Source organism: Pecten maximus, chromosome 15 (assembly GCF_902652985.1).
Source record: "Pecten maximus chromosome 15, xPecMax1.1, whole genome shotgun sequence".
NCBI lineage: Eukaryota > Metazoa > Mollusca > Bivalvia > Pectinida > Pectinidae > Pecten > Pecten maximus.
In genome coordinates, this window is record NC_047029.1 from 6,411,913 (window position 1) to 6,426,795 (window position 14,883).

Below are 14,883 nucleotides of genomic sequence, written 5' to 3' on the forward strand. Positions count from 1 at the left end.
GCAAGTTTGTGTTTTATAATGCTAGAAATGGTTATTTGATATGCTATTTAGCTAACCATCGTCAGATGGTGGACTATTCAAATCGCCCAGTGTCTGTTGTGCGTCTGTCCTTAAACCGTTCTTGTTAACACCATTCCTTGAGATTGTAGAATTTATCTTAAACTTCATATATAGACTGCCTTTAGTCCCTACCGTAATTGTGCTCATTGCATTTTAATCGGATCCAGAAAACAAAATGGCTGACAATTGAAGTTTAACATTGCTATTTCTAATTCACTGAAAGTTCATAGATCTCTAAGAATTCATCATCAGAGAAAAAGACCAATATTATATATGGAACCAATAAAGATCACTCGATGGTAGGCACCAAGATCCCTCTTAATCATATACTTTGGTTTCCACGTACACTAATCGCTTAAATTTCATGAATATTCTTCAGACATATTCACGAATACATGATTTCGCGAACACTGATCTAGAAATGACTTTTAATTTGTGAATGATGAACTATTAAAGTCGAGGACTGAGCAGGATTCCTATATCGGAGCCCGGAAAGGCATCTTAAGAAAACACTCGTCTTCATTACTTAACATACTTTAGGAACTTGTACATGTAAATCTTAGTGTAAAATTAATGCGTCAAAAACAATAAACACAACTTTTTATACTGTTACAGATGTGTATCAGTCCCTTGGATGGCACAATCTACACGCATAATTATGGTACTGGGTGCATCTACATGATCTCTGATAGATATATATATAAGCTTCTATATAAGATATCTCGTGAGCCCCAGGACATATCTAGTTGATACTTACACCATCAAGATCTTGTACATCGGATTAGATTTTGATGGTTAAAGGTCAAAAGGTCATAGTTGACCACTTTCAAAATAAAAAGCTGGTGTATGAAAGTTGTTTTTACGTTCCATTAGAGATATTATGAATCTTCTTTCATCACTTCCCCAATACTATCAAAATGGTTTTCACAAGCTACTGGATTAGGTAATTACTGAATGACGTTCTCAGGTAAGTGATTCCAATTGCCAACAGTTCGTTGAGTAAAGGAATGCTTCCTCACGTCCAGTGTGCCTGTCAGGAACATGAAATAGGAACTTCTTCGCCATCTTGTCCATAACTGTCTTACAGTGTCAAAAACCTGAATACTGCAGCAGGTTTGACATACTGCACAGGGACTTCATTTGTTACAGTCTACATGTATTTGGATCTATTTGGATCTCCCCTAGTGTGTATAGCACATTTTGAGACGAGTTGGTTTTTTTTTGGGGGGGGGGGGGGGGGGGGCTAAAATGCGGTAAAAATGTTTTTATCGAATTTTAATCTAGCCCCCAAAACGTCTCAAAATGTGCTATACACACTGGGGTTCAGGTCCAAATACATGTAGACTGTAACAAATTCTCAAATCTCTGTGACATTGTATTCATGTTGACTGAGGTACATACGCCCGGGTGGAAAGACTTATGGCTAGGAAGGAACCCTCCAGGTGAACAGCAGGGTCCTTGATTGTGTAATATCTTATGTCTCCTGAATGATCTTGGATAGGACGAACTTTCCAAGAAGCTTCATGAACAGCAGTCAGATTTCATGTTCAAGGTGCGTATGGTAGACGGGTCTCATTTGCTTGGAACATGATATCAGGAATGGAAAGCTAAACAGCAGGAAGTGAAAAAAACATCTCCATTTCAGGGCTAGCGAGGAGGTCAGCACATCTCTTTACACGTCCGGAGTTTTCTACATCTTCATGGGAGAGAAAGAACGATTTAAATGCTGGCCAGTGATACAGGAGGCGACCACTGCTCTTTGCTCTCGGACATCTGATTGCTTATGTTAGTGATTGGGGATCTTGTAATTCTCCATACATTCCTTATACTGTTCCTTCCGCTTTGGCAATTCGTGAAACTGGTAAAATACATCAATGCCAGTGCACAGGGGCATGTCTAGTCTTATATTTTAAAAAGCCAGAAATACCTATATATATTGAATATGTATAGGTATTTCTGGCTTTTTAAAATATAAGACTAGACATACCCCTGTGGACAGTGGGAGACTTCACAGCAGCCAAAGTACATTGGTTGGCAAGATGGCAAACCCACCCCAAATCAAATATGTCATGCTGGACTTCACGGGACCTTCTAACCATGGAGTAGTTGCAGGTTCGTCATCACACTACAATTATCAGACATTGAACTAATACAGTTTTTCCATGGTATGTCATTGCCAGTGAAAATCTTATTCGGGCGGTTGAAAATGTTATTTCCTGATCCAATGTAGCAGATTCATGGCCAAGAACGTAGTGTTAACGTCCTTTGTGAATTTGGTTTGTTGGTTTTTGCTTAACGTCCTATTAACAGCCAGGGTCATTTAAGGACGTGCCAGGTTTGGAGGTGGAGGAAAGCCGGAGTACCCGGAGAAAAACCACCGGCCTACGGCCAGTACCTGGCAAATGCCCCACGTAGGTTTCGAACTCGCAACCCAGTGGTGGAGGGCTAGTGTTAAAGTGTCGGGACACCTTAACCACTCGGCCACCGCGGCCCCTATCCTTTGTGAAGCAGCGCACATGAATAGCAAGACTCTCCATTGGTGACATCGCTCTCATCACAGCTTAGAAAAATCGGCTTACTCTGACCATGTTTCAACTCCTCCTCCTTCAGGATAGGGGCCAGAGACTTCTTCACGATCTATAATATCTTAGTCCACAGACAATAGGATTTCTGGACTTCACGGAACCTTCTTATCATGGAATTGTTGCGGCCAGTCATAACACTACAATGCAGTTTTACTTGTACAGTTTTTACGTGGTATACATATCTTTACATATAATGTGGGTGATATTTTTCTATACGCCGACGGTAGAATTTAGTACTGTTGGCTATAAGATCACTGCTGTTTCAATCGTGAAAATAGGAAAAGATCGAATACAATGTTCAATTCTTGGTATTTACATCACCATTTGGCAACATCATTCTATTAGATTCTTTATAAATTCCTGGTTATGTTGCTGAGTATGCATGGAAATTGATTCATTTTACTGTGTCAACATATTACATGTAAATTCTCCAAAAAGTATTAATTAAGTTCACGGAAGAGTGTTTTTTCTTTATTCAGCATCAGCATTACAGTTAAAAAGGAAATGATAGGTGTCTTCGATAGGAAAGCCACAATGACAGCGTTGATCAGCAACAAGGTTGGCTCTAAATAAGTGATCAATGTACTAGCATGGTTTCTTAATCGTGTATGAAGACTATTTTATTTTTTCTTTCGCCATATAAATACAAGTTTGGCACTTGGGGAAAGTCTGTTATGAATGGCATTTTAAAAGCAGAAAATGATACACTTTCTGATATCCGTTTAAGGGCAAAATAATCCACTGTCTTATTGTAGAGGGAAGGAAGAATAGTTTAGAGGATTCAAGTGTGGAGATCGTGTTGAGAATTATTAGCAACACGAAGATGGAGTAGAGTGTTGAGATAGGTTAGGAGTATATATCTTTACGGCTGATAATATTTTCCCGTGACGATTGTTACAGTTATAGGAAGTCCTTTGACAAGTCTTGGTCGATTGCGATGAATTCCCGTAATCATGCTTGGTATTTTTATCCCTATCACATTAACTGAGCAAATAAGGTGATATACTTATTCTTTTCCGTTGCCGACAACAAAAGAGAAACGGATTTTCAAGGAAGTAAGGAGTGAAAGGAGAAAGAAACATTGGCATGGGAAGTGATGAACATTAGTTCCAGCAGCAAGCTTTGGAAAGCGCTTTGTGTATACTTCTGTTGTCGGCATCGGTGAAGATTAGCTCTTATCTAAATTGCTTGGATGGATATTGTTTGTTTGTTTGTTTTTGTTTAACGTCCTACTAACAGCCAGGGTCATTTAAGGACGTGCTTGGATGGATATATATAGATATGTAACTCTCTCTCTCTCTCTCTCTCTCTCTCTCTCTCTCTCAATTTAAATATGTAAATATGTAAATATGCCATCTTGTTGTAATGTTTATGTATAACTATATCGGGAAAGGGCTTTATATAAGTTGTATAACTTGTGCCCAATCCCTTTGTAAAGTTCATTTACAAATAAAAATATGTTTAAATAAAAAAAGGTGATAACTAGCTAGATACGCCAGCGCTGCCCTAGAGGGATTTCAAGACGTGAAAATCGCGCACTTTAATGAATTAATAATGACGGGTGGTCATAGGACTACTTAGGACATTTTAAATCGCCACCCGTACCCAAACTTTTGGGTTTAGTAGCGTGGTGGGCTATAATTATACAACTTCCCGCGGTATTTGGTTATAGTAGGATATACTTCCCCGTATTTTTTTTTTTTTTTTTTTAGATTTGGTTGGATGGCGGGAAAAGTTTTCCCGCGGTTTCGGATGGCAGGGTAGCAGGATGGCAGAGTTTCCCCACTCATTCGTGAACACAATTAGAGTATGAGATATTTTAGAATTGTATTGTTTGGGGTGCGTTGGATAACATTTCTGTTTTTAAGTGGAAAAAATACATAGAAATTTGGTTAATTCACAGAACTTTATCCAATAAAAATAATGATGAATGTTTTTTTTTTGTATATATGTTAATTTGGCGTTCCATAATGTATTTGTATATATTCATAAATCTCTGGCGACGGTATAAATATTCTTGTATTTTGTATTAAATACCGACAAGATTTAGCATCTGTCTTTTAATGGCCACTCAAATCATATTAATGTATTTGTTATGGGAAAATGTCGATACAACATCTAACTAAATCATATGATAAATTATAGCCAGTGGTTTATTTAAGCATTCATAACACCAGAGACATACATACTAAATAATATAGGTCTCTGCTGTCACTAAGGAGAAGACGGATTAATATAAAGTACGTAAATACTTTTTTCCGAATTCTCTGTTATTCTCTGTTTATGTATTATCTTATTGTCATTTTGAACAAGTTATTAATAGATACTGTTTAAACCAGAGACCTATATTAATTATTGATATTTAATATATAGGTCTCTGTTTAAACCAAATACAATGTATCTCATTAAATACATGTAAAGTAATCATGCGCAATTTTATTTTTCAGATTTGTTGAAAATTTATATGCTTCTGAAGTTCATATCATGAATGAAAGCATCTGTCTTTTAATTGCATTGAATTACGCATGTGTGACAATTGCACACAACTATAGGACAGGGCGGGGTATGTATAGTGGAAGCCTGCAACCAAACTCAACTCCGTTCGTAACTAAAATTGCTATCCATTTATTTGTATATACACCGGATATTATAGGAATCATTGGATGTTAAATCATAGCGTCAGCTGCACGACATGACGGAGAACGGGTAAGTTACGAAATCCTCTCAGTAGCCCCTTATTTCTTTAATATATCGACTAATACATTATAGCTTTTGGTGTAGTATTTAAGGCGTTTCGTTTCCTATAATTGGCCTGGGTATAACTATTAGGGGGCAGTTTATTTTACTGTGGTGTTGGGTGAAATTTATACCCCCCGTGTAATATACCGCGGATTTTCATCGTAATTGTTATTTAAATTAATTCATAATCTTTCCGGTTAAAAAGTGGTATACGAAATTTATTTGAACGGAAGGATGTAGTAGCCGCTAGTAAGTCGGTCGCTGAACTGAAATATACATGTAATAAAATCTTACAGGCAAGCTAAAAAAATACTTGGCTAGATCTGTGCCAATCCAGCAGAAATCCATTCATTCCTCCTTTTAGCTGGCCTGGGTGCCAAATCATGAATTGCCTTACAGGAGAGAAAAATACAAGACCAGACTGGGACTCGAACTCAGGACCTTTGAACTCTATATGGACACTAGTACCATTTTTTAGCTATAAATAGTCACTGTCATTTAGCCAAGCTTATAACAGCTAGTCCAGTTCCGCTACACAGTCTTTATAGTATATTGTTGATATTGGATTTTTTTCAGGTGTTAATTACTAAGACACAACATGTGGTTTAAAGATATAGTGCTTGGGTGATGATATAAGTGGCTGAATGTTATATGTGTTGCTGGTTATGGGATCATCGTATGTCTTCACCAAAGATCAGAGGGCAAAGTGATCGATACAGGGTCTCTTAGGCCTCTTATAAGAGTGTGACAAGAATCACAAAAAAGGTATTAATAATGACAGGGACATATATATTATATCTTATTATACGTCCCTGATAATGAGGAGAAACTTAAGTATAAACCAAAATGTACTGGTCTGTTATAAAAATTAATTCTGAAATTCTGATTTTTATCAGATAAGAAAATTCAAGGGAGATAACACTTGCAAAAGATATCATGTTCTAGCAAACAAAAAACAGAAGAAAAAAATCACCGCTGATAATGAATAGAAATGTTATCTATAATTTAAGGTCAAAGGTTGCTTTCAATCCCGTGTTATCTATGGTTACCGTTTCATACAAGTGAGGCTTTGAGGCTTTGAGCTTGCATTGAATCAGCAGCTGCTGAGTACCTTACTGAACCATAGGTGCTTAATATGTATTGGTCTATAATCAGTCTTGGACTTATAAATGTGCCTGAACTATGACTGAACATTGCAAAATGAGTAATTCGATTCACATGAAAAGTTTTAGACATTTTTCTTTTGAGCTGATAAATATTACAGGAATCATATGTTGATTCAAGCAATATTTGGTAAAATATAATTACAGATAAGACAACATGTTCAATAAGATTTGATTTAAATGGAACCGAATACACTGAAGATGGCTAACAGAAGGGAGACAACTCCTGTTGACTCGGGATATGCATGGGTTATTCTTTTTGGTAAGTGCATTCCATAATATTTTATATCACTGCAAACTTATTGAAATCATATTTATCTTTTCCTTTCTTATCATGCTTAACCCCTTATGAAGAAAGAAATATTGGACATGTAATAAGCTTATTTTATGAAGTATGCCAGGGTGTGAATTTGTGATGGTCAATAGCAAATGTGGATATAAACATTTCTCAATATAGTTACATTGTGTAAGATGATATAAATTATAAAGTATTTATGATACTACAGATAATCCATAAAAATTTCACGGATAAGTCACGGAGAAGTCACGGATAAACCATGGATAAGTCACGGATAAGTCACGGATAGGTCACAGATAAATCACAGATAAGTCACGGATAAGTCACGGATAAGTCACGGCCATGGTTAAGTGAAGTGCCCCGCCCCATCCTAAATTTCCTTACCCCAGACATATTTTGGTGTTATTGTGTTAAGAGGAATGAAACAAGGTAATCTAAAAAGGATTTGGCGAATAAAAGTGAATTAGGAAGAAAATAGTGAAATGCTTTACTTTGAACCATGACAAATTCTATGGTTGCTTTACTTTACCATGACCATGGGGGGTTGTTGTTGTTATTTCGCCATAATGGTGAAGTGAACAGCGGTTCACTTGGTGAAGTGAACAGCGGTTCACTTTACCATTATGGTATTTTGACCCCGGTTCATTTTACCATGCCACACCGGTATTCAACGTCTTCTTATTATTTGATCATTAAATTGTTGTTAAACTTTCTACACAGCCTGCTCTTTATTGTACATGATGCTGTCGGGAGTGACAAAGGCCTTCGGTATCCTGTACACAGAATTCCTGGAGGTGTATGACGCCGGGGCGGGTAACACCGCCTGGATTGGCAGTGTGAAGCTTTTCCTCTTCTTCGGTTTAGGTAAGTTATATTTTTTCTCCTTGAATTTTCAGAACTCTTTACACCTTGATTTATGAACTTTGACTATAACAAAATCTTACGATCTGGTAAAATAATTATGCAAATTTGAATGTTTCAGGCCCTCTAGCAAACAGCCTGTGTGAGGTGTTTTCTTTTCGAAAGGTGGTGATGACAGGAGGACTGTTACTTTCTCTCGGCTACTTAGCCAGTGTGTTTGTACAGCAAATGGAACTGATGTATCTCACAATTGGTATTGTTGCTGGTATGTATCCAGGGGAAGTAATCCAAGTGGGTGGGGAGGTTATCCATGGTGATAGGGAAGTTAATCTGGTGATAGGGGAGGTAATCCATGGTGATAGGGGAGGTAATCCATGGTGATAGGGGAGGTAATCTATGGTGATAGGGGAGGTAATCTATGGTGATCGGGGAGGTAAGCTATGGTGATAGGGGAGGTAATCTGGTGATAGGGGAAGTAATCAATGATGATAGGGGAGGTAATCCATGGTGATAGGGGAGGTAATCCATGGTGATAGGGGAGGTAATCTATGGTGATCGGGGAAGTAATCCATGGTAATATGGGAGGTAATCTATGGTGATAGGGGAGGTAATCCATGGTGATAGGGGAAGTAATCCATGGTGATAGGGGAGGTAATCTATGGTGATCGGGGAAGTAATCCATGGTGATAGGGGAGGTAATCCATGGTGATAGGGGAGGTAATCTATGGTGATCGGGGAGGTAATCCATGGTGATAGGGGAGGTAAGCTATGGTGATAGGGGAGGTAATCCATGGTGATAGGGAGGTAATCTATGGTGATAGGGGAGGTAATCTATGGTTATAGGGGAGGTAATCCATGGTGATAGGGGAGGTAATCCATGGTGATAGGGGAGGTAAGCTATGGTGATAGGGGAGGTAATCCATGGTGATAGGGAGGTAAGCTATGGTGATAGGGGAGGTAATCCATGGTGATAGGGGAGGTAATCTATGGTGATATGGGAGGTAATCCATGGTGATAGGGGAGGTAATCTATGGTGATAGGGGAGGTAATCTATGGTGATATGGGAGGTAATCCATGGTGATAGGGGAGGTAATCCATGGTGATAGGGGAGGTAATGTAACCGTGCACCACTAGAAGTAATCAATGTTGACAAGGGAGATAATAAGGGAAGTAAAACCAATACTGATAGTATTAGGAATCCTACTAGAGATTTAACAAACTAGCAACAGTCAGTGTCATTCAAGGTTGGCCCACAATTATTGAATTACATTATTTTTGTTGTAGGTATTGGATGTGGCTTTGTGTTCGCACCTTGTACAACGATCGTGAGCTTCTATTTTAAGAAAAGGCAAGCTCTTGCTAATGGAATTGTTATATCTGGAAGTGGACTTGGTAGTTTTATTTTCCCTTACTTTTATCGTTTCATAATAGATGAACTTGGCCTCAAAGGAGCCTTGTTAATTATCAGCGGAGTTTCTCTACACGTGTGTGTGGGAGGTGCTCTTTTACGTCAGCCACATCAGCTCATCAAATCAAAACATTCCTCAGACAAAATCGATGAAGAAACTAAAAATCTTAACTATGGAGAAAACACCAAAATTATAGAAAAGCCGTCCAAGCAAAAGTCTAAATTTGTAATAGATTTTACTTTATTTAAAATTCCTCGATTTTCAGTATATGTGGCAGCTTTTACTGTAAACATTATTGGATATGCTGGTAATTTTTCTGCCTTTCCAGCACATGTAAAGTCACTTGGATTCGGAGAACAAAAGGTAGCTATAGCTTTGTCAATGATAGGAGCAACAGAAATGTTTGCCAGGATTTTCTTTGGATGGTTTGCTGATAAGAAAATATTTCAAAAGAGAACCATTGTGATTTTCTCAGCTGTTGTGAGCGGGGTCAGTGCAATTTTGATTCCTTTCTTGAGGAACTTCCCAGCTATGGTTGTGTATGGCTGTATTGTCGGGATATTTCCTGGTGCATTCTGGAGTCTGATGGCTGTCATGATGCTAGAATGTGTTGAACTTGATAGACTTACATCAGCCATGGGGGTTCTGTCCATGTTCATGTCTTTTGGGATTGTCATCAGCCAGCCACTCATGGGTAGGTATCTTATGGACACCAGAAATCTAAATATACAGTAGATTACCAAGATTGCCAGAAGGTGTAATAAATATGTACATGTGTAATTGTTAATTCTCAATCCAGAAAATCTACAAAAATAATAACTCATGGCAATGGTTTCACGTGTCTGTTATACGGACAAAAATAAGTGTCCGCTGTCTGCATTAGGGAGGTGTCGGCTATATACATGATATTTATATACTGTAGTGATTTTCATTGGGGATTCCTGGAACTGTCCGTTATGGACAGGTGTCCGCTATATAAGGGTGTCCACTAGTACAGGTTTTACTGTATTATCATTTTCATGCTAGTGTCACATTTTTTTCTGAAAATTAAGATTGTCAGATGATGCTGCATTAATTTATATTCCCTCCGATTTTATTTCAAATGTGCATTTAAACTTCATTTAATGTTGTAATTTGCCATTTTTATTCCACAATAAGCATGTATGTGTTTTATAAGAACACCTCCCATGTCTACCGCAGTCATGAGAAAATGCTAAGAAATGTTATTCTGTTTTCCTGCAATAAGTACAATTTGTACATATTTTATGAGACAAAATGCATGTGTTAACCCCATTTTAATTTTATTACACATTTATATGATCTTATGCTGGAGTATTCAGCTACCCTGTAGTTATTAAGTTTTTAATCTAAAGAAAACCTCAAAATACATGTATATATATTTTGTTTTTTTTAAATGTTTTTTCAAAATTTTTTATTTTTATTTTTCTGAAAATGAACCTTTTTCACACAACACCACACCACACTATATGCAAATATTATGGTAACTGATTTTTAATTGCTCAATTTTATTTGGTAAAGGTTGGCTGGAGGATGCTACTGGATCATGGGACCTGTCTTTTAGGATTATGGGAATGTTCAATCTACTATCGGGCGCATTATTTGTGCTGGAGCCAGTATTCAAGAGAGCTTGTTGTGTTGATGTTGATTCAACAGAATCTCATACAGGGGAGGAGAAAGGAATAGCAGATCAAGTTATAGAGATTGAGCTAACGAACAAGACCAGTGAAGGGTTGTCATTGACGACGGAAACATCTCGGGAACGGTCGTCTCTGATTTTGTGTGAATCATCTCCGCACACAGAGGGAGAGAGCAATAATGGAAATATTAAAACTGCTAACGACTTGAAAAATTCAGAGTAAAAAGAAAAAGTGAGATTGGAAATACAAATACTTTTGTGAAGAAATTGTGTGTGTGTGTAGTAGGGTTGAATTAAGAGTGGCAATATTTCAAAAGGAGGATTTTATGTACATAATTATGAATAACATGCCTTTTGGGGAAAAATTGTAGATTCCAGAGAATTAGCATTCATAAATCATATCTTTTTGAAATCTGTATTCAGGTCTCAGGTAAACATGAACTTAATGATGTAGCCAAATTATATATAAATTATATATATTTAGGATAATTGTACAGTATTGTCCTGTCAGTGATTTATTTTGGCCAGAGAATTTCATTTCTTGACTTATCATTTTGAAAAGTGCTATGCTTTATCAACATAACAAGAGTAGAACGATGTTTTTTTTTGGTGAGTTACTTATTTTCAGTATTTTTATCCTCTATAGAGATCCAGCCCTTCAGTGTTTTTAAACGAACATTAATGTTTGTTTATTAGAAACCAGAGTAGAGTGGGTGTTTATTTCCTTGTATGGAGACAATTTTACCAGCATGCCATCTATAATACTACTGCTGCGTTTCATCCAATATGGTTGCCATCAAATTATTTGCTTCAAACACATACATGTACTCAAAAATATTTCTACACATAAGTCTGCAATTTCTAGCATAATTGCCAAATGAATGCAAAATCAAAAACCTCAAACATTGCCAAACTAATGAAAAAATTCAAAAATGTCATGATCATATGACGTTATTTTTACCAATCATGCAACATGTAACGTAATTTTATGATGTGTTTTAGATGTCCTCCTTTTTTGCCAATCACAAGCTTCAACCTGTCTCAGAAATTACTGTTTACATTTTTGCACCTGTCAATTAATTGATAATTGTCTTTCTCATTACTGCTAGCTATCTAGTCATTCAAGTCTTGAGGGACAGGTGAATAATTTGTAAAGGTTTAGGTATAAATACAAATGTATTTACAGTTTGATGTTTTACATTATATGAGACTACATGTATACACTGGGCAACAACAACAAAGCACCATTTTGAATGTTCTGATGTTAACTGGTTTTTTTTATTTATTTATTATGTTAAGAAATGTGTATTGCTAAAGATATAGACACTCATATTACATCAAGTTGGTAACTAACAATATTTACGTGGTACTTTAAAATAGATTATATATTCTGTGGAAAAGTCCTGAACTTCCTGTTACTGGACAGTTTATTGTTACTGGACAGCTTACTGTTACTGGACAGCTTACTGTTACTGGACAGTTTACTGTTACTGGACAGCTTACTGTTACTGGACAGTTTACTGTTACTGGACAGCTTACTGTTACTGGACAGCTTACTGTTACTGGACAGCTTACTGTTACTGGACAGCTTACTGTTACTGGACAGTTTAACAACACATTGTAAACCATTCAGTCCAATAACTTTATCTGGAATACTTGATAAAAGAACAGGTTTTAATTTTGTTTTTAATGCTTATCACATAGAATATTTTTATGACTGGATTGTGACACCAGCTATACCTTACATTTCATTAAACATTAATGTAAATATTTGTTTGTACATATCTAGTGTGACATAGCAAGTCTTATCAATGTAAGCCAAAACTAGTTATACATATCCTACCATTTGAGAGAGAAAAAACTTGTTATTATAATGATATAAATTTTGATGTATTTTTCGGACGATATATTTTATATTTTTATTGTTTTGTATTAGAGTTTACTGATATTGTTTTATTCTGACACAATTGCTTTCTTGTCATGTTTCCGTTATAATGTTATGTTAAAAAGTTATTGTGATGTCTAAGATCTAACATTTGACTTTCATTTTACACAAATTGTTGCACTACGAAATGTATAGATGTATTTCATGTTTTGATATCATATTTGATAGTTTTGAAGAACAAATATATCATGAGATAAACTTGTAAGTACATGTTCCTACTTATTCAATGAATTCGAAAAAGAAAGATAATGTAGTTCTAGATATAAAGTCTGACAGAAATTATATATTCATGGAAAATTTAGTGAAATAATAATAAAAAAAAGTGATAACTTAAAGCATTGCTACTACATAATAATGATAAAGATCAGGTCGAAGATACCAAAACTTCCTGCCAATGCCAAGTTTGGACAATTATGCAGAACATTTTATAAATGAGTGATAGCTTACTGTTTAGTTGGTTAGAGCGGTGGCCAGGTAACCTCAGGTAAGATTCGAGATGTGCTCCCTACCTGTGTCAGTATGTGTTTCTCAGGAAGCTGAGAAACCGGCCTGCCTTTGCTGTCGTGGTTGTGTCCATGGACGAGACACTTAATCATTATTTCTCTGGATGGCATGCAATGGGTCTCCCATAGATTGTTACTTGAGGTAGTCTCGAACAGCTCAAGGAGACTCCGCCTCAAACTTGCCCGGGCTGTTCACTGGACAATAAATCCAGCAAACAAACAAGCAAAATCCAGCCAATTTCAAGTATGGGTACTGGTCATTATGCACAACATTACATCACATTGAAGATCTAAATTGAGATTCACCTTCAACAATTTCCATGACTTGTTTTAGAAAGTACAAATGTTCCCCTATTGAATCAATTATAATCTCTGTATACATTTTTCATATATATATTGTCAAAAAGAAAATTAGAACCGAGATACAATGTTGAAAGCTGAACAATACAATTATGTAATAAAGATACGAAATAGACTTGTTAATAAATATTATAATCATAAGAGGAAGTGAAATATATTTATATAGGTGTTGGCTGCTAAATAGACATACAATATGTATATATTATCAATTGGTTTTGGCTACATAACAATTGTATTTGGCTATATTGCAATTGTATATGGCTATATAGCAATTGTATATAGCTATATGGCAATTGTAAATGGCTATATAGCAATTGTATTTGGCTATATAGCAATTATATTTGGCTATATGGCAATTGTATATGGCTACATTGCAATTGTATATGGCTATATAGCAATTGTATATAGCTATATGGCAATTGTATATGGCTATATATCAATTGTATATATAGCTATATAGCAATTGAATTTGGCTATATTGCAATTGTATATGGCTATATAACAATTGTAAATGGCTATATGGCAATCGTATATGACTAGATAGTAACCAACCATAGAGAAATAGATTGTCTATAGTATCTTTGACTGTTATACATATGTTGTTGTTTTATACATGGTTGTTGATGTAAGTTCAATTTAGATATTATTGTAATTGTGTTAAGTATGATTTATTTTGATTGTATTAGTGTTTCTAGTCTAATTTCTGGAATAAACAGTGGTGCTTTGTATCGTTTTACATGTTCACTCAAATTTATTATGTAGCTTTATATATTTGTAAGAGAAAAGATTGTCATCCACTACCACCAACCCTACACAAGACCAATCAAGAGGCCCAGAGGGCCTGTATCACTCACCTGGTTTATTTGAGCAAACATCAAAATAATGTTTATGTGCCATTTGCTATTAGCTTTATTTGTTGATGTATGATTATGTTGTGGGGATCTCAACTACTTCAAAGATATAACCCAGAAACAAAGTCAAGATTCAACATGATTGTATTTAAAGAAACTATAAGTTCCTTGAGGTAGGGAAAGAACCCCATTATTTGTACAATTTTTAATCCCTACCAAAACGATGCTACCAGTCAAAAATGTGCGATATCCATTGCTTAGTTCCACAGAAGAAGTTGTTTTTATCAATTTAGCCAAATTGACCTCTTTTGGCCCCGCCCCTCAGCCCCCAGGAAGGTCAGCCCCACCATTTGTAAAATTTTCAATCCCCACCCCATAATGATGCTACCAGCTGTCAAATTTGGTTCAATTCGAATCAGCGGTTATGAAGATGAAGTCAATTGTTGATGGAC

At 36.1% G+C, this 14,883-nt stretch overlaps 1 protein-coding gene across 2 annotated transcripts; it reads left to right on the forward strand.

The window, feature by feature from the left end:
* The first annotated feature begins 5,287 nt into the window (after positions 1-5,287).
* LOC117343852 (monocarboxylate transporter 13-like) lies at positions 5,288-14,313 on the forward strand. 2 transcript variants are annotated; one of them, XM_033906390.1, is made up of 7 exons: positions 5,288-5,351; positions 5,961-6,149; positions 6,695-6,809; positions 7,566-7,709; positions 7,828-7,971; positions 8,991-9,809; positions 10,655-14,313. In XM_033906390.1, the coding sequence occupies exons 3-7, from the start codon at positions 6,728-6,730 to the stop codon at positions 10,993-10,995; spliced, it is 1,530 nt and encodes a 509-aa protein (XP_033762281.1). In that variant the 5' UTR covers positions 5,288-5,351; positions 5,961-6,149; positions 6,695-6,727; the 3' UTR covers positions 10,996-14,313. The 2 variants fall into 2 exon arrangements, with proteins under 2 accessions (XP_033762281.1, XP_033762280.1); XM_033906389.1 differs by lacking the exon at positions 5,961-6,149 and having other exon boundaries at positions 5,292-5,351.
* Positions 14,314-14,883: the final 570 nt, after the last annotated feature.